At 34.0% G+C, this 27,486-nt stretch overlaps 1 protein-coding gene across 1 annotated transcript in view; it reads left to right on the forward strand.

Annotated features, from left to right (window-relative positions):
- Positions 1-24,743, forward strand: part of Smp_161510 (hypothetical protein) — a gene marked incomplete at its 3' end in the record, with an annotated part of 62,129 nt that extends 37,386 nt beyond the window's left edge. The window contains exons 4-7 of the mRNA XM_018790605.1: positions 3,297-3,400; positions 12,629-12,904; positions 14,530-14,940; positions 24,678-24,743. Coding sequence (XP_018646120.1) covers positions 3,297-3,400; positions 12,629-12,904; positions 14,530-14,940; positions 24,678-24,743 — 857 coding nt within the window. The remainder of the gene's footprint in view (positions 1-3,296; positions 3,401-12,628; positions 12,905-14,529; positions 14,941-24,677) is intronic.
- Positions 24,744-27,486: the final 2,743 nt, after the last annotated feature.

Consider the following 27,486-nt stretch of genomic DNA (forward strand, 5'->3'; position numbering starts at 1 on the left):
AGATTCCAATTCAGGACCTAGCTGTCTCGAGCCTCGGTTCGAATCGGGCGAGGCGGGATCGTGGATGCGCACTGCTGAGGAGTCCCACAATAGCATGAAACGGCCGTCCAGTGCTTCCAGGTGTGTGGTTTCTGTATCTGCAAATGATAAGCTCCCTCGTCTGATAGCCTACATATATATACGACGGTACGGCTGGATAATAATTATAATGTTTAAATGGTAATTATATATCAATACATTTTACCACAAAATACTTTCTAAATTTGTTGACAATCTCTCTCTAACTCTATAGTCAGCTACTAGAAACAATGTTTTGATATTCAGTATCTGCACATGTTTCCAAACTATAAAAATGAGTGATCTATTTTTATATCGAATTTACATCGTTTTGGTATTATTCTCAAACTACTTGGCATCATGTATTGTTCCTTCCGAAAAGAGTATGTTTACAAGTCTGGAAGAATGGCTTTAGCATAAGAACATGGCATGGAATAGATAAAATGTGACTAACAGTGGAATCGAGTAAGTAAGTTTCGTCCTATTTGGGGCTCGTCAGCTAGAGGTACCTTGATCTCAGAGTTGATATTCACCCCAGGACTCAAACTCAGTACCACTAGTAACCAAATTCAATTTATCCATATATATCAGCTTGTGTTATAATGGCTAATATCGAGGGAATCAGAACAAGATACCCATATAGTAACCAAGACTGATTCACTTTTAGTAGAAAAAAAAATTAACAACCTAATAATTCACACCATTTCCAATTGAATTTAGTGTAAAAAGTTGTAATGTTATGATGTGAAATGAACCATAATTTCAACCTTGTCATAATCCATACAATAAATGTTTATGAGTGATTGAACTAATCAGTTTGCCTATAATTAATTTTAGCATTTTCAACAGACTACTAACAAGAATGGTTCTAAAAATAGTATCATTTGTAGAATTACATTTTAACTGTTGTCTAAACTAATATTACGTTAAAACAAAGCGAGAAATTTTAATAAGGCGCCAAAAGAAATTCTTTGACAAGATGATCTCATTAGTTAAGTTTCAATGTTTTCTACCATTAGAATATTATACATGTGGAAATAATTTTGATAGATGAATTTATAATTTATGAAGATTTGGCAATAGTTTCATTTCATTCCATATATATATTAGGTGTAGGATAAATTTCATTCAGATGGCGTCTATGTGCAATATGCTAGAAATGTTAAATGGTTATTTTTTAGTTACAATTAAGAGTTATTATATTATTTTATTTAAACACATAAATATTGGTGCAAAGGGGAACTAAATAGATATACGCTACACGAATCTCATTTGATTTGTGTGAAGGCTGTGATACTGCCGAGGTGCCCAAACTGAAGCAGGTGGTTTCCTTAGGGGGTCACACCCGGAGCCTTTGACCTAAAGATATGATCCACAATGAAGTAGAGCATCATGAGGAGATGAAGTCTCATGGTAGCCGGTGACCAACGATTGATTTATACACCATTTGTTCCCTCAGGATACTGGAGACTATGTGCACTATTGGTTCGGAATCAGGGTTCTCCAACTCCTCTAGGTGAACTTTCCGTGCCCACCAACCCGGTTTTATCATCGGACATTCGCTCTTCTTTCTCTCGATCTCATAAACAACACCCCTTCAGAGAGAATGTAGTGAGTAGGACTTCCCTGGGAGAGGCTATATACGCGTTGACATGTGAAAGCATTTCGAGAGGGAGAGTGGAGTCTCCCCACTCCCGGCCGTACCAGGGCATTTGGGGGCCCAGAATTTATTAAAGTAGCAATAAAAAATTATTAAATAAATACAATTTAAATTCACTTGGAATTGCTTACTTGTATCTTCCCATTGATGTTTATGACTGTAATTAATCAGTCGCTTATTGTTATATGTGCACCCTATGCGGATTACCTCGACATTACCTTACGTCACATGCAATATAAGCAAAAATAAATGGTGGCTAGCACTCCTCAAAGGATGAACATATGTCAATAACAGACAGATCATTTACAGATCTAAACACCGATTGAAAGACACAAACAAACAATAAAAAATGAATTTACACTTCACCCCATTGCGCAAGCTAGTGGTTATCTGAACCTAGATACTAAGTGGATTAAACGATGGCGATTGAAGTTGATGGTACTGAATTCAAATCCCAGATTAAACATTTAAGATTCATAATTTTATTCATGATTACGTCTAATATTTGGAGTCATTCAAACTGCAAACAATAAACCTTAGGATTATGAATCAAAGTTTTATAAATAATAAAGTGAGAAATACTTTCTTGATGTAGAAATAAACTGACAATTAATGTTGATTGGTTTAATAACAGAAGAAACGTATACTTTATTATGTCTGTCGGTTAATGACTATCTCTAGGATAGTTTGGACTTAAGTTTCCTGCCATTTAACTAAACTAAATTATAATTGAAATCATGAGTCAATTGAAGCTAGACCACCATGGAAAACCTGGAAGCACTGGACGACCGTCTCGTCCTGTTATGGAAATCCTCAGCAGTGCTCATCCACGATCCTGCCTCGCGAGATACGAACCCGGGACTTATCAGTCTCGCGCGCAAGCGCCGTTCAGTGCTTCCAGGTTTTCGATGGTGGTCTATCTTCAATTGAACCATGATTTCAACTAAACAATTGCTAGAATCTCCACAAAACCCCCTCTGATAATGATCATATGCACACTAGTGACTGTCTACATGAGGTATTTCATGGAGTTCTAGTGAAAAGCAATAATCAGTGGAGTTCAATTAGGTCTGTTGGGAGATATCAACTCATTGAAGACATTGGTGAATGGTTGTTCGGTTTCGTAGATTGGTTGAAGTTAGACATTAACAACGTTGGATACCAGCCGGCTCAGTGGTCTAGAGGTTAAGTGCTCTGGAGCGAGGCTGATATGTCCTGGATTCGAACCTCGCGACGTGGGGTTGCGCACTGTTGAGGAGTCCCACAATAGGACGAAACGGTCGTCCAGTACTTCCAGGTTTTCCATGGTGATCTAGCTTCAATTAACTCATCATTTCAACCATATAAAATTACTAAAATCTCCATAAAACCCCCTTCTGATAAATTATAATTACCCATTGCTTTAAAATATCCAATCATTTTTACGTAACTGTTGTATAAACAAGAAAACAAATTGAATTTTCTACTCTCAAATTCGATTCATTTACGTGTATTTTATAAATTGTTATAACTAAAGAATATTCTTTACAAGTCAGAAATACAGAGTTATTCTTTTCTTTTTATTATACAATTTCATTAGGTCCAAGTTTTCGTAAAATTCAAACTCTTCATAATGGAAATGCAACACAAAAACGTTTTCCATCAGATACTACACTTAATTCGACAACAAGAGAAGGAGCTCAAGTAAGAAGTAACAATTTTATTCATTTTATTTTAAAAGTTGAAGTTGATTAGAACATTCATTCATTCATCCTCTCAATTTCGTAAACAACGTCCTCGCCACGAGAAGGCAATGAGTAGGACTTCCCTGTCAGAGACTATATACACGTGGCCATGAGAGAGCATTTGGAGAGGGAGAGCGGACTCTCATCTTTCTTAGCCGTACCAGGGAATTTGGTAGTAGTAGCTTATGTAATTGAATAGATTTCGTAATTTACATTGACTGATGTTATATATTGATCAAAAAACAATAAAATTCCATGGATCTTATCACAAAGTACCAAATATCACCAAACTTAGATCAGTTGGATTAATCTAGATCAAACATTTTTTTCAATTTCAATCTTCCATAAAAATCAGATGAGCCACTACCTTAAAAGTATCCATAATTCTTTACTGTGATTACCCCTGTAAATGATGTAATAATTCCCTTTTTTTATTTATAGACCACTATATATAAAAAATAACCATAAATACCATCATCCAGTTCTAGTAAATGATACCGCCGAAATGAAAATTTCAACTCTGAAATATCTATATCTCGTTTGAATAATAAACGTCAGAAATCCCTTTGACTACTTATATTCCACACATCAAAATCCCTGTTTTCTCAAACAGTTCTTTAAACATCTATCTAAAACCGTCGTACTAAACACTAGAAATTAGATCAATAATTTCTAAAAATTGGTTCAGGGGTTTTTTTACCAACATGTCAACTGATAGTTTTACCTATCCTGGTCTAATTTCACAGCTGTTTTTTTCCACTGTGTTTACTCTCTATTGGCTCGAGTTGTTTTTTCACAATTAGATTTATCGATTTATCGGTTTTTACATAATTGTTGTGATCCATAAGTGATCGATCCATTTATATGACAACCAATGATGTAGCTAGAAATCTTTCTGTAAATGTCACTCCTTGAATTAGTTATTAGCAGCTTAAATATATTTATTCCTGTTTTATGTTATTTTCAGTTTAAATATAATTAGCTGTTATCGGAATCCAATAAAATAACCTCATAGATAGACAATATGACAAAAGTGAGAAGAATGTCACGACATTTCGATATAGTTTAGATTATTGCTTATTGACTTCTAAGTACATTTATACCCCCCCCCCAACTGTTTGAATGCCTAGTTAGAATGACAATAACATGACAATAAGATATCATATACTGTGGTGATAAAGCAACTTTTAAAACATTTTACTCATTGTAGTGGCTGGGCCTATGTCGAACCCACATAGGTTATTCTAGTTTCTGGATAAAGTATTCTATTCATTCTTCTTAAACTACATCTTTGACCTTGTTAAGTATTCTCTTCGCCTCGTGTAGCGTTTGCCTTGCCTTTCTTTGCTTCGATTCGATTTGACTATAAATATTGAGTAACGTTTAATTAAAGGGAGTTGGCTTACATGCCTACTCCACTGCGCGTCATCTTGTTTCGCTTCATTGACTGCGATTGTCGGATTGCCTGTTATGATCAACAATTGTACAAAATATACGTATTTAAAACTTCATTCTCGTATTTGACTTATTTAATTCCGGTATTCACTACATTCACTATATATACCTCGTTAATAGAAACAATGAGTTGCCCATATTAACTTATTTGTCTTACATTCATTACTATTTAAGACATTAACAATTCATGGGGTTACTCCTGTACATTTTACGAAGTAATGCCACACAACTGAGTATTGTAACAATTATGTTTATACTAGTTTGATTCAAGTCAAGAATTAGAACTTCTAAAATCAACCCTATTAAAGGTTAATAATCTAAACTGATTGAAATCTGCTAATCGCTTAACTATAAACATCTGTAAGTGAAAACTGTGTGAATCAATGTTGAGTTGCATAATTTAGCTATCAAATTGTCGACCTACCTAACTGGATCTAGTTAGCAATGAAAATCAGATTATATGGTGTATATAAACTGCCGGTAATGGCTCTGGTACCGATGAGTATCAAGAATTATGCAATCAATACCCAAGCTTAAATGTGTGGTACTTTGGGTTCGGTTGGATGGAATGAAATAATATAATGAATTACAGGAAACATTGAATGATTTTATTACCAGAATCAAAATAGTTTTATAATTGATTAGTGTTGAACATATAAATATAGCTCTTGGTGCAAACAGTTTAAACAAATGTGAATAGACTACAGCATAGTCGTTTGTTAATTGCTTTTAAATTATTTCATAGTTTCTTTCTGATTTCTTATTTTAGTCGGATTCCTAAACATCATGGCTAACATTAAAACGACCGTAGGTTTTCCCGTATTCCTTAGGATAGTCTTTGCGGGTGCGATCATAAATAATAAAATTAAAATGACTGATCTAAGTGTTATTGAACTATGTGTAGATTATGCTTAGGTGAGCACATTTCTTCGGCCAAATATGTAAAGATATGTCGTTCTAAGAAGCGAATCATTTCGTAATGATACCAAAATACACCTAATAATAGTAATAATAATAATAAAATTATACTTTTTGTGAAAGGAATATAATTGGTAGACAATTACAAGTATAGAAGGGTATTACTACATAGAATGGTTGACGGTTTCATGAAATACAGTGTACAAGACATAAGCTATTGTCATTAACTTACTAAATTCAGTTTTTTAGTATTTTAAACATTCTAAACTATTGGATTTCAAGTCACTGACCTACGGCAACACACCTTTCGTACGATCTTAAGGTCTTATTTCTAATCTCTGTCATAGTTTTGAGTAGGTAATTCTCAGGAGTTTCAAAATAAAACAGAAAGGTTGTCCAGTACTCTCTTGGTTTTTAAATGTTTCTTCAATTGATATGACTTTGTGATAGAAACTGATATTAACTTAAATGTTTATGGTTGTTAATGGGAATAAATTGAAATATATCCAAGATAGTCAATACTTGAAACACTAGGATTACCTCAATTATGTCGCCAATATGAATGATTTAAATACACTAGAGTGAGATGAATGGAAAGCAAACAAACAACGTTAATAGTGGACGGTGACACGTAAGCTAACAGTTGAAAATAAAAAAACAAACGGAGATATGTTTGTTAACGACTCGTGTATTAAAACAGGAGACATATTCACATATGAAATGATTTCAATAATTTCCCCTTATATCTTACATGTGTCTTACATGAACACACTTTATGTTAATTGGTAACAGGTACTTAGATATGAACAAATTCCTAGAATCAGCTATAAATATTAAAATGTAGCAAACTAACTTCACTTTTCAGCTTATTTCCGCTTACATTCCCTTCTCTACATGTAAGCTATCACTCTTTGTACATCCCTTCAAACAACCTCAGTCAACAAAATTCCACAAACCCAATAGTTATGTAAAATTATCAGAAGGGGGTTTTGTGGAGATTTTAGTAATTTTATATAGTTGAGATCATGAGTCCATTGAAGCTGGACCACAATGGAAAACCTGGAAGCACTGGACGGTGATTTCATCCTATTGTGGGACTCTTCAGTAGTGCGCATCCACGATCCCGCCTCGCGAAATTCGAACCCAGGACCTGTCAGCCTCGCACGCGAGCACTTAACCTCTAGACCACTGAGCCGGCTGGTATCCAACGTTGTTAATGTCTAACTTCAACCAATCCACGAAATTGAGCAACCATTCACCAATGTCTTCAGTGAGTTGATATCTCCCAACAGACCTAATTGAACTCCACTGATTATTGCTTTTCACTAGAACTCCAGGAAATACGTCATGGAGCCAGTCACTAGTGAGCATATGACGAAATGGTCGTCCAGTGCTTCCAGGTTTTCCGTGATGGTCTAGCTTCAATCGACTTATGATCTCAACTATATAAAGTTATGTAACATTTTAGAGCCTATTTAGTTGTCATTTATTAATCTTATAATGCTACACTTATTAGAAAGTGTTACCAATTAGCCATCTGATAAAAATCATCTCAATTTTCCATTGAAAGTAATAAAACTGATTGTCATATATGAATATAATTAGTTGTTTTGTCTGATTGTCGGTTGGAAAAAATCAATGATTTTAGTGAATTTGAATAAAATCTGATTTTTTGTTTACCTCTCTCTCAGTTCAGACAGTAGTAGCTGTTACTAACACTAAACAGTTACTTAGTTCAGTCATCGTCTATGAATAAAATGTTTTTACTGACCTTTAGAATTGTGACATCATCATCATCATCATCTTCAATGGTCATAATTGAACATGATTCAATAGTTCTACAATACCAATGTTCAATACACTACAACAAATGAAACAATATATAGTTATAATGATAATTGTCATATATGACTGTATATGAAAGAAAATCACACATATCCCTATAATAATAATCATTTACATAGAAACAGTCACATAGAAACATTGATTCTTATCATTCACTTTGCTATTACCATAGTCCCATTAAAATGTGACGTCCATATTATTTCAAATCCCTATGCTTTATTTTAATATAAACAATACTAAGTGAATTTAATGTTGATGTGATTACTAATCAGACATGTATATTTTCTCTTTCCCTGACTATGAATCAATATATATACATACATATATATACATATATATACATACAAGCAGTAACCGGTGGAGTTCAACCAGGTCTGTTGTGAGATAGTAACTCACTGATGACATTGGTGAATGGTTGCTCAATTTCGTGAATCAGTTGAAGTTAGACATTAACACCGCTGGATGCCAGCTCAGTGGTCTATCGGTTAAGGGCTTCAGCTCGAAACTGGTAGGTCCTGGGTTCGAATCTCGCGAGAGTGGGTTCGTGGATGCGCACTGCTGAGGAGTCCCATAATAGGACGAAACGGCCGTCCAGTGCTTCCAGGTTTTCCACGGTGGTCTAGCTTCAATTGACTCATGATCTCAACTCTATAAATTACTAAAATCTCCACAAAACCCCTTCTGATATATACATACATTGAAAGTAATAAAACTGACTGTCATATATGAATGTAATCATATCGATGCAATACGCACAGTATGCACATATGCTAATTAGAGACTGACCAGTTGCAGTCCTAAAAACATCAATGGGAAGATCCAAACAAACAATACTAAGTAAATTTATACATACATTGTTTTGTCAAAGTCCTCTCTAGATACAGTGTATTAATTATAAGTAATATAAACAGACAATAAACCTGAAAGGTGTTAGTTAGTTAGTTCCTTGAAAAAGCTTGAACCAGATTACCAAGTCGAAACATTGGATTTCCTTAGAAAATTCATTCGCTGAGATTTTACAAATAGATTATTCCTATTTTAGTGTCCTTACATCAATTCGGCGCCCAAATACTGTGAAACTATTTGTGCTAATTCATGAATAATCTACATGAAAATGACTCATCTAATAATCTTACATAATATTACTGCTCCGGTAAACATTTTGACATATAACAGATGTAAGATGTAAATTAATATTATACAATCAATAAATACCTTCATGTGTGTTTGTGTGTGTGTGTGTTTGTATTTATCCGACGATCTTAGTTGACAGTTAGTTGAAAAATTGTTTCATTTCAGTTAGAGTTTCAGTGTTTATAAAAATGTTACCATGGAATATAACTTAAAAATTGTTAAAAACTATAATCCTCAATGGGTAATATTAAACAGAGATAAATAAATAATGATTTTAATAGTTGAGATCATGAGTCAATTGAAACTAGACCATCATAGAAAACCTGGAAGCACTGGACGGCCGTTTCATCCTATTGTGAGGCTCCTCAGTAGTGCGCATCCACGATCTCGCCTCGCGAGAGAACGCTTAACCTCTAGAACACTGAGCCAGCTGGCATCCAAAGGTGTTAATGTCTAACTTCAACTAATCCATGAAATTGAGCGACATATACACCATTGTCTTCATTGAGTTATTATCTCACAACAGACCTGGTTGAAATACACTGGTCACTGCTTCTCATTAGAACTTCAGGAAATACCTCTTGAAGTCAGTCACTAGTGAGCATATGTTGATTAATATCAGAAGGGTTTTTGTAGATATTATAGTAATTTTAATAGTTGAGATCATGAGTCAATTGAATCTAGACCACCATGGAAAACCTGGAAGCTTCTGTAAAATGTGTTATTATAATGAATCCATCATATATAGAAACATCAAATACAATATAAAAAATTTACTAGTTATTACGAAAAGAAAATCTTAAGAACAAAATAAGGTCTAGTGGTTAAGAGCTCGCGCACGAGACGGATAGGTCCGGGGTTCGAATCTCGCGTAGTGAGATCGTGGATGCGCACTGATGAGGAGTCCCACAATAGGATGAAACGGGTGTAGAGTGCTTCCAGGTTTTTCATTGTGCTCTAGCTTCAATTGACTCATGATTTCAACTATAAAACAAGATGTGTATTTTTTTCAAGATTATAGACTATTAACGATGTCTGTTATCATTTAGTGAATTACATATGGTTAGAAGTAAATAGAATTTTAGAAAGTAAGCACATGTTACATTTGCCTTGAACGGCGAAAAATGTTAATCAAGACATTGAAATATTCAGTTTAACTATATCTGTTATGTGGTCAATATAAGTTGTTCAGTTAATGGAAGTTGAATGTAACCTAAGCAATAAATTTTAGTAATGATAGAAAGGACTGGAAAGTGATTTAATTTTATTGTTTACAATGTAGTGAAGGTGAATAAACCAGCGAAAAAATGTTGAAAGGAGCAGTGTAGTAGATAGTTATCAGATAAGGATGTGAATAATTTTTGATATGTTATTCATTTATTAGCTTTATTCAATGTTATATTTTCGGTACAATATGGAATTATTAGCACAAAGTATTTCAACAAGTTTCCGTTTCTTACTTCTTCGTCGATCCTGATGATAAATGTTGGGTGATCGTCAATTAGATGTTAGCTGTCTAGTCGATCGACATCTCGCTGCATATTGCATGCCAGCAACCATGATATCTCTGATTGGGCCTTTTGTAACTTGTACAACGAAATGTTGTGCACTTTTCAGAAACTCACCTGCATAGGTTATACAATTAATTGACATAATTTTCTGTTAAAACAAATAAGGAAACAGATAGCTTGTTGAAATATCTAGATGACAGGAACAGATAGCCCAGATATTCAAGGAGATCGCGTCAAATTCTGATATAATTTAGATTTAAAAAGATCGAAGGAATTTGTATACAGTAATCAAAACGGATCTATAGTAATAGTACACAAGTTGTCAATAAGTACGATTGTCAACCCTGAACAATGTACCTCATTGAGTTACCAAGTATCAAAAGATGAAACCTAGATTCTTACTCACTGATTTACGCCTGTTATCCCTTGTGAAGTACCAGAATTCTTCATCCAATTCTGTCCCCCACCCTTATAGTTGTTTTCAGGTGCTATTCATCCTTTTCATGTCCACTTCCAGTTTCCGATGCAATGTATTCCTTGGTCTTCTACTTTTCCGTTTTCATACCCGATTCTAAGTTAGTGCTTGCTTCGTGATGCAGTTTGATGATTTCTTCAATGTATGTCACTTCCAGCATCTTTTCCTAGTTTCCTCTTCAGATGAAAGCTGGTTTCTTTTCTCCCACAGTAGGTTGTTTCTGGTGGTTTCCGGTCAACATACATTGAGTATCTTGTGTAGACAACTATTTATAAATACTTGTACATCTTTGATGATGGTTGTAGTAGTTCTCTAAGTTTCAGCTTCTCACAGCGGAACTAAGTGTATTGATAATTCTGAAGTTGATGTTGGCTTGGAGGCAGTTGTTTTGAGTTCTGTATATCTTGTTCAACTGTAGGAATGCTTCCTTTACTTTAGCAATCCTCGCCTTTAAGTCTGCATCGGATCCTTCAACTCCCGGGGCAGAGTTTTAGTGGTTTGAATAATTTTTTCTGATTAGCGTTTCTTTAGCGAGTTAGTTTTCTACGGGATGGGGTTGCTAACCCCATGCCCAACCCTCCTCCTTTATCCGGGCTTAGGACCGGCACTAGCCCTCGGAGGAGCTACAGGCGGAGATATATTTAAACACCATTAATGACAATTTCTCTTTCCAACTATAGAAACACCATCTAAGAATAGTCAATAGGTATAGAAATAATATTAGGCTTATTTTATTTTACATTTTAATGTTTCAGTAACTTCTGATAGTTCACCAACATGTTAAGTTGATGACAAAAACAGTTTCCAAAATCAATTAACCATTGTGATGTGTGGGCGAGAATGACAATGATTGGTTGTCTTGATGAATCAGACATGTAGATAGTGTGACAGGTGTTATACGTGTTATATATTCCCCTATCCTGACAGTTATTGATGGACTGTTATTGATTGACTGTTCCTTGTTGTTGGATTGTGTCGGATTTCGATGTGAAAATATTTTGACGTACTAGTCAGGCTAATCTTGTGTTCTTGATCTAAGTTGTGTTGAAGTCCTGTAGAATAGACACTGGGTGGGAATCTAGTGTAGATATTCGTCTGAGGTAAATTAACATCCCACATACGTGTAAAAAGTGGAAGGACTGTTATAACAAGAAACACTAGAGTTATAAGCAATATCCTTACAGTTTATAACACATTGAAATTCACTCAATTGGATAATAACTTACATCACTAGGTAATTGATGATAACCTCCAAGGTTCATATCTATATGACCATATCATTATCCATATGACCGTATGCCATAATTTTATGATTCCTATTACCAAAAATATTTTATTGAAAGTAATAAAATTTAAAAGAAGTCTTTATTTGTTTTTTCTAAACTATTTCTATCCCTATCAGAGCTTTCTTGTATTCCGCTTCAATTCACAATTTCAGCCAAGTTTAGTCTTTTTCTATGCCTTATCAGATCCCAGGTTGAAAAAAAAATAGTTTTAAGAAATTTAACACTACATTCATTTTTGTCCACTCCATAAAATCGATAGTATTCACATGGAATAGGAAGAAATAACACATCAGTATGGTTGATTTTATTGATTTATGAACCAGAGTTACTACGGTACATGTCCACAGTACATACATTTACTATACTTTAGGAAACTTAATAGAGTATAAGATCCGCTCCAGTTTTTAATTAGACAAGATCCTAACAAAGTATCACAAAAAGATAAGATTGGTTATCGTTGTTGTTGTTGTTCGAACTTTAAAGGTCTATATATGAACATATCTCTTATTTCATATCTCTGTCTTATCAATTAAATAATCTGTGAACAATTTTCATTTTTATAGATATATACATCAGGTAGTCGTCCTGGGCCAGTGACAATCCCTGCTCGAAGTAGAAGTGCACAGCCTAGTCCAGGTCCAAGTCCGACCATCAGTCCTGTAACATGTTTTCGAGCTTCTGAAAATAATTTAATTCCAAGTTCTGGAGGAGAAAAAAACTCATATACAGCAACATCACAAAAAATTAATTTAAATGTTACAAATATACAACGACGTGGTTCTTCACCTTCTAGAGTTAAACATAACAATGTGAATTCATTTTCTTCTGATGCACCTGAGGTAATCTTCTAATATTAAAAAAAGTTTTATCTTTTAAGGTTATTGTAGCTGTACAACTTATTTTCTAAATTTTTGATAACCAGAAGGATACTGAACAGTCATTTACGCTATACGAATTAGATTTCGTAATTTTATTTAATGTAACCGCATTCGGTAATTGATACAACCAGACTAAACTATAGGGTTGTCATGGTTTCCAGCATTTACTGAACTTCACCCTATCGCACAAGCAAGTGGCTATCAGGACTCAGTGGACGAGTGGATAACGCGATGGCGTTTGAAGCGAAAGGTACTGAGCTCGAGTCCCAGAGTGAACATCAACTCTGAGATGCAGGTACATCCAGTTGACGAGTCCCAAATAGTACGAAACGCGCGTCCTGAATTCCACTGCTAGCCACTATCCATCTTTGCTTCCTATGATTGTGAATTTAGGCTATATCGAGGCAATTTCCACAGTATGCACATATGCCAATTAGAGACTGACCAGTTGCAGTGCTAACATATCGATGGGAATATTCAAAGAAACAATACTAAATGAATTTAATGATTAAGTTACCTATAAATAGCATATTAATAATCCCACGAATAAAAATACTATATATATGTGTATATACTGCCCTTTCGTTTACCTTTGTTAGAATGATAAATCTTCTGTATGTCCATCAAATTTGTTACGTGGCTACTTTGCATGTAATTATCGTTTCATCTATTTCAGTTATGCGCTCATTTATCACGTAGAGAAGTATCTTACACATTTTGCACACACATTTAACTAAATAATATCTGAAGGGGTTTTGTGGTTGGTTAAGTGTTCTGGCGCGAAACTGGTAGGTCCTGGGTTCGAATCTCGTGAGGCGAGATCGTGGATGAGCACTGCTGAGGAGTCCCACGATGGGACGAAACTGTCGTCCAGTGCTTCCAGGTTTTCCTTGGTGGTCTAGCTTCAATTGACTCATGCTTTCAACAAATAATATCTGTTTAATATCATCAAATAAACTACATTAAGTGGAAAGTTACTTGCTACACTTCTAGTTCTTTCTGATCATTATTAGGAACTTTCTATGTTAGACTTCTTCAAGTCAAATTTTTGTATTGAAGGCCTGTAGCCTCAGTCAATACCTATTTATAGTAATATTCTTTATCATTGTTAAACCTTATAAATTCATTCATCTACTTGGCTAAATAATGTTTTGACACTTTAGCTGATGTCAGTTCGTGATGAAAACTCTAAGTGTAATTTCTAGCCCTAACCGTCAACTGTAAATCATAATTCTAATTCCTCAAACTGGTTTATAACCCTTATTTAGTCCTAGTTGGTGGGTGGACATTCTCAGGGTCATTTTAGCGTTGCTCAAAGGTCGTCCATAAATTGTAGTCTCACCTGATTAGTTTATACTAGAATTAAGTCATCAGACTGATATGTTTGTGATAAAAGTACTTCATTTACACCTTTACCTCAATAATTTTAGATACCTAAATTAGAAATGAAACTTAACTACTCGATAGATTAGTTAGTCGAATACCCTTTTTTTAAACAGAACAAGCATGACAACATGACATTGAATATATATCGACAGTATATTTACAACTTTCTTTCATTTCATTAACTCATTGTACAATTAAAGGAGGACAATGAAGCTCACATTCTACCGTCAGTTAGAGAAATTATACGTCAAGTTGAAGCTATGACACAATCAAATGCTGCCACATCAACTACAGATATATTTACTCTTGGTCTTAATAATGGAACAACAGGAAATCATTCCATTCAAAAAGAAAATAGCCAACAATCACAATTATCAAAACAACGTAAAGTAAATTCAACTAATGATAACAATCAATTTGCACGAACTGGTATTCTTAGACAATATGGTAGTAGTCAACGTACACCAAGTGCACCACAACTTAGAACAGCCAATTATGGTAATTCACAAAAATATACACCTATTCAAGCAAAATTCAATGCAGCTGTTGCTTCGAATTCACAAAATACTACAGCTCCTCCTGTTCCACCACATGGAATTGCACGTAATAAAGTAAGTTAAATAATATTAATATTACTTAACTCTAAGTTATCAAAGACTGATAGGTCCTGGGTTTGAATCTCGCGAGGCAAGATCGTGGATACACACTGCTGAGGATTCTCAAAATAGGATGAAACAGCCGTCCAGTGCTTCCAGGTTTTTCTTAGTGGTCTAGCTTCAATTGACTCATGATTTGAACTATGAAAATACTTAAATCTCCACAAAACCCTTTCTGATTACCATACGTTATGTTATTTGCTGAAACTGGTTCAAATATGTGATGATAGTCATTTAATATGTTTAGAAATTTACAACTGTATAGTTCAATTCACTTAGTATTATTTACTTGTATCTTCCCATTGTTATTTAGGACTGCAATTGATTCATCTCTTGTTGATATAGTTCAGTTGTGATCTGTTTTTTAATGTATCCATAAATCATAATATCATGGAACTAAAATAGTTTATAGGATACTATTATGCTTTTATTCTTGTGATATCACTATGGAAACACTTTACGAAAAAGATGTATTTACTGGTTTTGTGTTGTATCTACACAATTGGTTCATCTGAAAAATAAAAAATAAAAATAAAAATTTTGTCCCACATGTTTGTGAAAATAATCAATAACAGTAATTAGTAACAATTGTTTAGTTACATAAATCTATGTATTATCCATTATAAAGGTCCCAAGTCATGTTGTTGTTTCTGTGGTGAAAATAAGAAATAACAGTAGTATGTTATCCCCACTGTAGATATTTTGTAAAATATACTAACATTGTATATGGATTTGAATCATTATAAGATGAATTGGAGAGAATAATTATGTGACTAAATGTTTGTATGATAATAATTGATAATAAGAAGGATCAGTTGATTGATTTGAATGGATTTATAGAAGAAATTATTAAGAAAAAGAATCCACAATTATTGACATGTATTAAGCTACGATGATGAATTCCAATTACCAGATATGAAATAGTCATTTAACTCAAATATAGGAATGTTTAAAATAGAAATCAATTGATTGATCACTGGGTGGTGATCAATGTCATGCGTGTCAAGTCCTTCTTAGTGCCGATCGAATCCTATCGATCAAGTTGCAATGTGGCCAATAGTCTAGGTGGCTCGACACTGCGTGCACTATGTTGAGATAAGATGGCGGTTGGAGGTGGTCAACAGGAAACCCTAGACCCGATCGATGGCATTCGACCAGCACTAAGAAGGACTTGACACGCATGACATTGATCACCACCCAGTGATCAATCAATTGTGATTACATCTCAGTCCTACAAGAGGTCGGTCGCGGCCCCAATAGCTCAGTGGTAACGTCTCTGACTGTGAAGCGTAGTGACACGAGATCGAATCCGTCAGGGAGCACCAGTTCCCTCAAGACTACAGGTACAGCTTGCTGATGAGTGCCAAGTAGCACGAAACCCGGGTTCAGGGTTTCCTGTTGACCACCTCCAACCATCATCTTATCTTAAAATAGGTCTATTTGGAAAATTTATGGTTAATGTTATATCGAATGAATGCGTACCCCCTTTAATATATGAACGTTATAAGGTTGCCAATTAGAGAGCAGTATTTTTATTGATCACCCAATGATACACAAAAGCTGTATGAGCAGTCTTGAGTACCTTTCAGTCCTGCTTTCTATCTAGCACAGCCAGTTAAGTCCAGAACACCAATAACAGCCTCTACAATATGGATCATTATTCACAAACATACTGGGTTTATATACCAAGCAAACTGACCACATGGTACCATAAAATAGGAAATAACATTTGTACAAGATTTGGCCAAATGAGGCTGTGAATAGGGGGAACAGTAATTGATAGACTGAGGATAACTCAAGAATGGTAAATCGTATAATAATAGTCTATGGGTCAAAATAAAGCTTATGATAAGAGGAACACAAATATAAATAGTTTAGTTACTTAACAATTGTACAATAGGAAACATACATATCATATTGATCCATAAATTGTCCTCAAAGTTACCACTCATAATTCTCCACGGGACATAACAGTTAAATTTTCAGTAAGGATTGTAAATTGTGCTGAAAAACCCTTTGCTATGATAATTTAACAAGGAGCACCGGTCGTGATAGCATTATTACTTGGAAAGAAATACCTAATATTTGATTGTTTGTTAGAGTAGGTTGAAAAGAAACTTTGGACCTTGGTTTCGTGACATTTGATACTTTTCACTAAGATATGCTTGTATTTTTGGAGGAACTGGTACTCCACGGTGGATTTGATGATATGTCATCCAGATATATTTATACATCACCTCTTGTCTCAACATTGTGCACACAATGTCGAGTCACCTAGACTAGTGATCACATTGCAACTCAGTGACCAAATAATTATAAATGATTTTAATAAGTATTGGCAGATTAATTTAGGTCATTCAATCGAGAACACTTATGTGTATTTTCAAAGTTGAATTAACGAGTCAATCAAAGCTACACCGACATTGAAAACCTAGAAGCGCTGAACGTCCGTTTCGTTCTAGTATGGGGCTCCTCAGCAATACGTATCCACGATCCTCCATTCGGAGCTCAAAACCAGGACCTTCAGTCTCATGCGCGAATGCTTAACCTCTAGACCGCTGACCCGTGACACGGTATTAACATTTTGCTTGAAATCAGCCTTGCATTTTCTTAAGAAGCAAATGGTTGAATATAACTCATCATCTTACAAGATACAAAAAACTCAATACATTTATTACTAAACACTTTTTTTCAGTGTAGATGATTCACTCTAGTGTTCTTCAAACTGTTCAGTGCTTCATATATTTTACTAAAACAATACTGTAAGGATGAAATGAAAGGTTTAAAAATAAAACCCTTTTCTAAACATTTTACTTTCTGTGTACCAAGTAAGATTAAATATTATTCTTTGTGCTTTCTTCGTGACAGCTTAATATAGGTCCACTAATTAAATAATCATTTAATTTAATATTAATAGCGTTATATTTAGAGCTTAGATTCTTGTCATAACGCGTACCACTTGAGCACTAGAACTCTAGAACCATCCAAGCCGAAAGTGAGAAAAAACGAGTGAGAAGAAATGTTATTCTAAACAGTGTCAAATATTGTACAAACTCTCAGTTATTTATAGTTTTTAGTAAAAACGAAATCATCACCATAGTCATCTAATCCACGTGCAGTAGTTCTTAACATTTGTCCGATCAGTAAGCTACACGTCAAGATTCTGGAATGTCCTTCCCAAAAGATGATTGAACCGAATGTCTTCTGCTCTTTCCGAGCTTCTAAGAGCTTCCTTAAGTTCACCCGGGGGCTGTCGTCACAAATAGTAATTCTATTACGAAATTTTAGTACATCATACAGCATTTATATTTAATTCACGGTGGTAAATCCAAACATTTAATTAGCCTAAAAACAGATATCAGTGGCTTTTTTAATCTGATAATCAAGAGTTAGTAAAAGTTCAAAGAGAAGGATTTCTTTTTATCATCTTTGAGTCTTTAGATTCACTGAAGTTTAAAGTAAAACAAAAATAATAACTGAATTTTGTTTTGTTTACTTGAATCTATCATATTTCTCATAAAAACCGGATGATAAATCTTGCTAATTGAACGTTATACTCGGTTTCTAAGCTATTCTCGTAACCCCAAAGCTAAATCTATACAGCAACTTGAACACGAGAGAAAAGGCGCGAAATATGCAAGAAGCACATTACTCCAAAGGTTCATTCATGTACAGAAAATATAGGGTTTTTATAGTATTTCAGAAGTCCTTGGGTTTTCCTGAAAATTCTGGATTGCTATTAAACATAGTAGCAGTGTAGTAATCAGCCAATCAGAAACTCTACATGTGATTTTTCACCTTCATGATGTTTATGGCAAAACTTCTAGTCAAACGCTGATTGGATAAAATGCTTCTTAATGTTTTCTGAGCCTTTCTTGTCTATCGCGAGAAAATTTTGGATCACCTCAACACTAGAAAGAATGGAATTTCATATTATGTAAGGTCAACGAAACCTATTAAAAGAATATTTGAATAAGAAAACACAAATGTCCAGTGTTCTTTAATTTACTATGGTTTCTTAATAGTTATTAATTACTATTTGGAATGACTACTAAATTAAATGTTCACTTAAGGTCATGATCTAGTCACTGTTAAACAATCATTGAAAAACTAGAAGCACTCGATGACTGTTTTAGTCCTAGTATCAGATTTTTATCCTGGTAAACAAAAGTTAAACAATTTTAGTAGTTGAGGTCATAAGTCATTTGCAGCTAGACCATCATGGGGAATCTGGAAGCACTGAATGGCGGTTTCATTCTATTGTGAAACTCCTCAGTAGTGTGCATTCACGATCCCACCTCGCGAGATTCGGACGCAGGACTTGTCAGGATCGCGGGTGCGCCCTGCTGAGGAGTCCCACAATAGAACGAAACAGCCATCCAGTGCTTCCAGATTTCCCATGATGGTCTAGCTTCAAATGACTTATGATCTCAACTATTAAAATTACTATAATATCCAGAAAAACCCTTTCTGATATTAAAAGCCAAATATTCAACATGAAATTCCTTTCTTCCTTCTTTTTGTTAGCTGTTATTATTTTCTATTATCATGAAAAATGTAAAATTCATTGCAAAAAAATAAATAAACACCAACTGTTATTTACCTTTTTTACCCTTTTGAAACCATAAAATATTCAACTTCTAAATGTCGATGAAAGTATTTCTAGCCAAATGGAATTGTTTACAGTAAACAAATGAACTACAATACAAATTTATTATTTACAAAGTTGTTATTTCATTTTTATGAAAGCTTTTATAAAACAATCCATTAGAATAGATTCATAGATCAATTAACTAAAATAATAGGTATACATTTTACTGTTTAATGTTTGTGTATTAAAAGGGGTTTTGTGGAGATTTCAGTGTTTTCATAGTCGAAATCATGAATCGATTGAAGATAGAACACCATGGAAAACCTGGAAGCACTGGACGATCGTTTCGTCCCATTGTGGAACTCCTCAACAGTGCGCATCCTCGATCCCACCTCGCGAGATTCGAACCCAGGAGTTTAACCAGGTCTGTTGTGAGATTTCAACTCACTGAAGACAACTGGTGAACGGTTGCTCAACTTCGTGGATTGGTTGAAGTTAGATATTAACACCATCGGATGCCGGCTCAATGGTCTACTAGTTAAGCGCTCTGGCGTGAGACTGGTAGGTCTTGAAGAGTCGCTCAATAGGACGAAACGGCCATCCAGTGCTTCCAGGTTTTCCATGGTGGTCTAGCTTTAACTGACTCGTGATTTCAACTATGAAAATGTTTGTGTATTACTTACTATGTATGATATGTTAGTATTGTAGTGATATTGCTTCTAACCATACAATCTTTGAAGCTGAATATTAGATAAGTGATAAAATTCATATTCAACATTTAACATGATGAGAAAGTAAGTATTGGTGAACGAGGCAACAATGGATCAGTATGGCATAGCTCGTCCATGCAGGCGTGGTCACTCCATTTAATCTCTTGTTTTTGTACTTAATATATTACTCTCTACCATGCCCAAAATGTGATCTTCAGATGTGTTAGACTCTATATTGCTGATTGTCATGATAGGATAAGTCAGTGTAGACTATGATATGATCTCCACGTAAGATCTTATAGATTAGGTAGTTACATCATGACATATCTACAATTTTGGGATTGGGCTTATGATTATTATTATAGTAGCAAACATAAATGTACTCATATCGAAGAAAACCATATTTCTACAGTATAATGTGTAACAATATAGACTATTTAAAGTATGAATCATGAAGATGAGTAAATATTTTTTCACTATTCTATATCCAAATGTAATATGTGTAATATTGTTATCATAAAGTAACTAAGACCTAAGTTTAGATAAAAAGAATTCAGATTAATGTGAATATTTTATATCAATTGAAGTATGTGTCTATTTTTTTGGAAACGACAAAACGTTTCACTATCACTAACAAAAACAGCATCATTTTTGATCATCAACACCAAACCCAATTATTTGTTAAGATGAATATGTAGTGATTCAAACTGTATACGTAAATTGGCATGTATTAATGGTAAGTAATGTAATTGTCTTGCTACTTAGGGACCCATGTACTCGGTTTTGAATCCAATCGGGTAAGAGCTAATTATACATTACTTAATCTCTTGAAATCGAATTAAGAGAATAATAATTCATATCTTTTGCCTACTGTGTAAACGATGAAGGTTGATACCAGATAAGTAGTAGGAATATTTGTCTCGGTTTATAAATCTACAGTAATAAATGCCACTAACTTTTAAACCTTCAGGTCTAGTAATGATTTAATTATCTAACGACTATTCAATAGTTCCGAATAAGCAATAATCTCATGACTACTTATGAGTGGCTTTGAAAGAATTACCAAATTTCAACTTACATCTGTGTCTAGTAGAGTTTAAGGACTTTAGAAATGATATAATTCCAAAGTTGCAATTAATTGAGCGACTTGACATGTTATCAGTGTACACTAAATTTCAACGGGTTTCCCGCGGAATGTGTTGTCATTAAATTTTAATAAATGGTACTTGATACTATTGTTACTATTGATATTATTGCGACAAACTTTCATCAGAGTTACGTTTTTATGTTATCTACAATTGTGTCTGCCTGTTTACATGTACTTGTCGAAGGATAGACAATGCAATAACGAAAAGGAGGGTCTGTGTTCATACTTGCAAACTTATTGAACAAAAATTGTGACTAGAATGATAATACGTTCATAATAATGCAACTGTTCTTCATTTGCTCTACAGTAGACATGACACTGACAATCAGTAACCAAACAACTTGACTGTACAGTTTTGTTGAAGCCACAATCTTAATTGCAACTTGTTATTTCGTGCTTCTTATTTGTACCTTATTCAATTATTATAGATATTACTTGAGCTAGAATTGTGAAAAATTCTATTTTCATACTCTTCTCAGTTTTGTCTTCTAGAATATTCATACACTTGACCTATAAATAAATAACCATTTGAACAACTTTTAATTCTTTGACAATTATTACTTTGCTACTCCACATTTAAATGTTTAACCCTACTTTTTCCTGTATAAAGTCCTGAAGTGAACATCAACTCTGGGATACAGATACATCCAGCTGATGAGTCCCAAATAAGACAAAACGGGAATCTTGGATTCCACTACAATCACCATCAATCTCTGGTTATGATGCTTGTTATTAAGGAGATATCGAGGAACTCCGTACAGGATGTATATATGCCAACAAGTGACTGATTAATCGCAATCCCTAACATCAACGGGAAGATTCGAATAACCAATACAAAAAAACGAATCATGTATACTTATACTGTATTTTTAATGACTTTTGTTATATCTAAAAAAGAGAAAATAAACAGTTGAATTCCTATTATACTACCACGTTCATTACTCCTACTCTATTCAAATTTATAACTAGGAAAAAAATAGCATAGGAATTTGTTTTGTTTTCGTTTAAGGAAAAAAGAGGAAAGAAACTGATATGCATGAATCTATCTAATTCACAATTTTTGTACATTTACATATAAAACAATACAAGGTATCTAATAAAGTACCTCAATCTATTACAGTTCCTCATTTAAGAAGAAATATAGTTTTCTACTAGAATGTATCCATTTATCATAGATTAGTTTTGGCATTCATTATATTATCAGTCTTCTATAACAAACAGATGAATTATCAGAAAGGGGTTTTGTGGAGATTTTAGTAATTTTATAGTTGGAATCATGATTGACGCTAGACCATAATGGAAAACCTGGATGTACTGGACGGCTGTTTTGTCCTATTGAGGGACATATACACCATTGAATGCCAGTCAGCTGAGTGGTCTAGAGGTTTAGCGCTCGCGTGCGGGACTGATAGGTCTTGGGTTCGAATCTCGCGAGGCGGGATCGTGGATGCGCACTGCTGAGGAGTCCCATAATAGAACGAAACGGCCATTAAGTGCTCCCAGGTTTTCCTTGGTGGTCTAGCTTCAATTGTCTCATGATTTCAATCATAAAACAGATGAATTGGTAATTATTTCTCTTAATCATATTGAATAGTGACTATTTTTATTCCATTATTGAATAACAGAATACATTTTAACGATTATCACAATAAAAATAGTTTGTTTATAACGAATTAATAATTTTTAATTTTCTTTTAATATTTTAAGCCAATTATTGGATCATTCACTAGGAGGATTGAACCATTAACTAATGATTCAAATAAACAAACAGATATTGGCAATGTAAGTTAAACTTCTAAAATATAAAACTGTGATATAAACAAATTATCTTTTAGTTAAACAATTAAAATAAATTGATTATTAATCCTAATAGTTGAGATCGTGTGTCAATTGAAGCTAGATCACCATGAAAAACCTGGAAACACTGGATGGTCTTTTCGTCCTGTTATGGGACGCCTCAGCAGTCCGCATCCCCGATCCCGCCTCGCGAGATTCAAACCCAGGAACAATCAGTCTCGCGCATGAGCACTTAACCTCCAGACCACTCAGCTGACTGACACCCAAAGGTGTTAATGTCCCACAATAGAAAGAAAAGGCTGTCCAGTGCTTCCAGGTTTTCCATGATGGTCTAGCTCCAATTGATGCATGATTTCAACTATTAAAATTATTATAATATCCACAAAAACCGCTTCTGTTAATAAGTCTGTTGAATAAATTATGATTTATCATTATTTTTCTTCATGATATCAACATTGAATTAGTGCAAATACATGGGTTTTTTATTTCCTTCTAATTATAATGATTTATATAAAAGTCAATTTGTGATAGTTATTAATGCTAATGGATAATTAATTGAAAATGAAATAAAACCAATTAATATCTAACAAAATGGGGGGTTTGTGGAGATTGTAGTAACTTTAATAGTTGAGCCGATCTAAACTATATATTAACATTGTTGTATGTTGGCTCAAGGGGTATAGAGGTTAGGCGTCCGTGTGTGAGACTTGGAAGCACTAGATGGCAGTTCTAGTGTAGGACTTCTCAGCATACGTACCCACGATACCTCACGCGGTACTCGAATACAGGACCTTCAATCTTGTACGCAAACACTTGATCTCTAGATCATTTGGCCAGCATACGACTGTGTTAATATATAGTTTGGATCGAATAGTGAATTAAATAGTGAAGATACTACAATCTTCACAAATCCCCCATATTAATAACAATCATTTGCTCACTATTGACTTGTTTCAAAATGGAATTTCTGGAGTCCTAGTGTGAAGCCGTGACCAGTGGAGTCAAATCCATGTCAGGTGGAGACATTTATCAACCTCAGACAATGGATGAAGCGTTGCGGATGATCATAGTTCGATGTCTGCTCGGTGGTCTAGAGGTTAAGTTTTCTCTCGCAAGACTGAAGATCTTTGTTTCGAGTCTCGTGTGAGGGATCGCGGAAGTACACCACTGTAGAGTCCTATACTAGAACGAAGGTTTGTAAACCGATGATACACTTGATCGTTTCCATAAGTTCATGCCACCGCTAGCGACATTATCATTACCACTAGTATAAGTAGAGAGGAATTTCATCATTTAACGACTATGGAATATTTATTTTGATAATGGCATTCTAATACCTATTTTCAGTTCACCGTATATATAAGTGAATTATTACGCAAATAAAAAGTGTGGATAACACTTGTAATGTAATTTATTTGGTCAACTTATTTTTTTTGTTATTCTATAGGTAACTGGTGCACCGAAAAAGTCAGAGCTTTTAAGCCATTTACCTACGGATTATCAAAAGGTATAGATCATGTTAAAATTTCAATACATTATTTTAGCTACTTTAATGTACTAGTTTTCATTACACTAGAATGGTGCCTAGCATGAATGTAGATGTCTTTCGATTAAAAGTAATACAATTGACAACTAAAAATAACACATAAGGATATATAAGGTAGCTGGAAAATGAGAAGAAACACAGAGTTAGTTATTAACCATAGAAAATAGGACAATCATTACTTACAATTACTTACCATTGAATAAAGTTCACTTCAACCCGAAGTTTGTGCTGATGATGTCGTTCAGAAGGACGATGACAGCTCCATGACCAAACCATCCAGCTCAGAGAACAAAAACTCCATCAAAAAGTTCTCTTGCTTTTATAACCAATCATATGTGAATTTTACATGATCAAACAAAATGGATTGGTTATTTGCTTCATTGTATGAAGCCAATCAGTTAATGATTGTATAGTGAGCTCTATATTGAAAGAGCTAATTAGGAAAATTATTAATTTGTAAGATATTTGGATATTGCCCGAAACATTTACAAATTTCATTGTCCTCTATATTTAGGATCTGAATAGATCGATTGAATGACTGATAGTAAAAGATGATCAGTCAATTAAAATATTAAGAATTACTAAGTTGATCACTAACTGAAAGCCAATATCATGTTTTCTTAATCATTAGTCCTCATTGAAAGGAATGAATCGAGCGAAGAAGTTTCTTTCCAATTAGTTTTTCATCATGGCTCTACACTAATATATATATGATTAGTAAAAAGCATGAGCCAATTGAAGCTAGACCACCATGGAAAACCTGGAAACACTGGACGGCCGTTTCGTCCTATTATGGGACTCCTCAGCAGTGCCGTCCAGTGTTTCCAGGTTTTCCATGGTGGTCTAGCTTCAAGTGACTCACGATTTCAACTATGAAAAATACTAAATCTCCACAAAACCCCTTCTGATAATTAATATATATGATTCACAATAATTGAATAACACTCATCGAGTAGATACGTTACGTAACGATTATATAATGGCATTGATTATTAGTTGGAAGAAAGAAGATTAATAATAATCAAAGTAATTATTCGAAATTCAAGCTGTTGTTACGTTGCATAATATGTAAAAGGAGAAGAAAGAACTAACAAAATATTTTGATGAATAGTCAGTAATATAGTAGTTATGTAAGAATCAAGAGACGAATGTGGAGAATAAGTAAAATACAAAAAAGGAATACGATAATTGTTCATCTAAGTTCTGCTACAGACTCCGCTATACCGATGGCCAGGGTAACGAAAGTGGTTTTACAAACTTCTTTTGGATACACAGGTTCGGTTTGTGAACATGGATTGAGTTCTACCGATCAAGTCGCAAAGTTACTGCTAGTCTAAATGACTCAATATCACATACACCAAAATTTGAAGCTAGATAATTTAAGGCAACATCAATAGAAAATAATAATAAAACATGGTTTAAAGTATAGATTCTATGATGAATATCTTTTCTGACCTACTTATATAGACTTACTAATTTGTTTACTACTAATTTCAACGATTTCAACATTTTGATCCAATAACAAATCCTTACTTACTTACTTACGCCTGTTACCCCTCGTGGGGTTACTCTGTCCTGGGCCTTCCTTTCCAGTTCTTTCCAGTTAACATTCATTCTTTTCATATCTGCTTCTATTTCCCGGCGTAATGTTTTTTTTTGACCTTCCTCTTTTCTGCTTATCTTCCGGATTCCAGGTTAGTGATTTCCTTAATGTATGTCCTATCCAATTCCAACGTCTTTTCCTAATTTCCTCTTCAGCTGGAAGCTGGTTTGTCCTCTACATAACAAATCCTGCTAAATCTTTTTAAATATTATAATTCATTCCTTTTGTGTATCCATCCATTTATTGATTTTCTTTCTTAGTTACGTGAAGCATTTATTGAACAAAGAAGAGAAATTCAACGTCTTCGTAAACAATTAGCCGAAAAAGATTTACAAATTGCCCAATTAGAAGGTGATATACGATTATATGAACCATGGCGTTAAATGACAACTTAAAAAAAAGTTTTATTGATTAGTGAAATGAGGAAACAAACAAACCACCTTTTTTCTCCTTTACATTACGATTTCTCTTGTTGGTATTCATCAATCTTTTTTTTTGTTTCTAAACTTTTGTTTACATAACTAATAATTATGCATTGAAAGTAAATAGAATCTTATATATGTACGTTTTACTATATGTAACATTACTTAATATTATTTAGGCATTAAATACTACTAATAAGTACACCACCACCACCATCACCACCATTACAATCACCACCACCACAGCAACAACAACAACTAACAATTATGTATCTGTGCAATGCATTTCTACTCAATATGTTTTTATTAACTTTAATCCTTTCTACAAATTATCTTTACATGTTGTTTTAAGTGCTATCATTATTATGATTATTATTATTTGAAGTAAACTGGATGGAAATAGCGGTATCTTTTCTTTTTATATATGGTATGTTGTTTTAATTGTAACATGCAATTTGATTACTTATGTTAATATCAATTAGTTCATCTTGTTACATAAGTTGTACGTATATGCTGTGCATACTTTCGTTTTCATTTCCAATCATTATTATTATTATTATTATTTTTGGCTGATAATCTTTATTCCTCTCTGTCTATCTGTCTGTCTCTTTCTCTCTCCCTCTGTCTTACTATTGGTGTCATTAGAAATACTGTTATAATCAGAAAAGAAAGTAAATAGATAACT

The sequence above is a fragment of the Schistosoma mansoni genome (assembly GCF_000237925.1).
Source record: "Schistosoma mansoni, WGS project CABG00000000 data, supercontig 0049, strain Puerto Rico, whole genome shotgun sequence".
NCBI classification, from domain to species: Eukaryota; Metazoa; Platyhelminthes; class Trematoda; order Strigeidida; family Schistosomatidae; genus Schistosoma; species Schistosoma mansoni.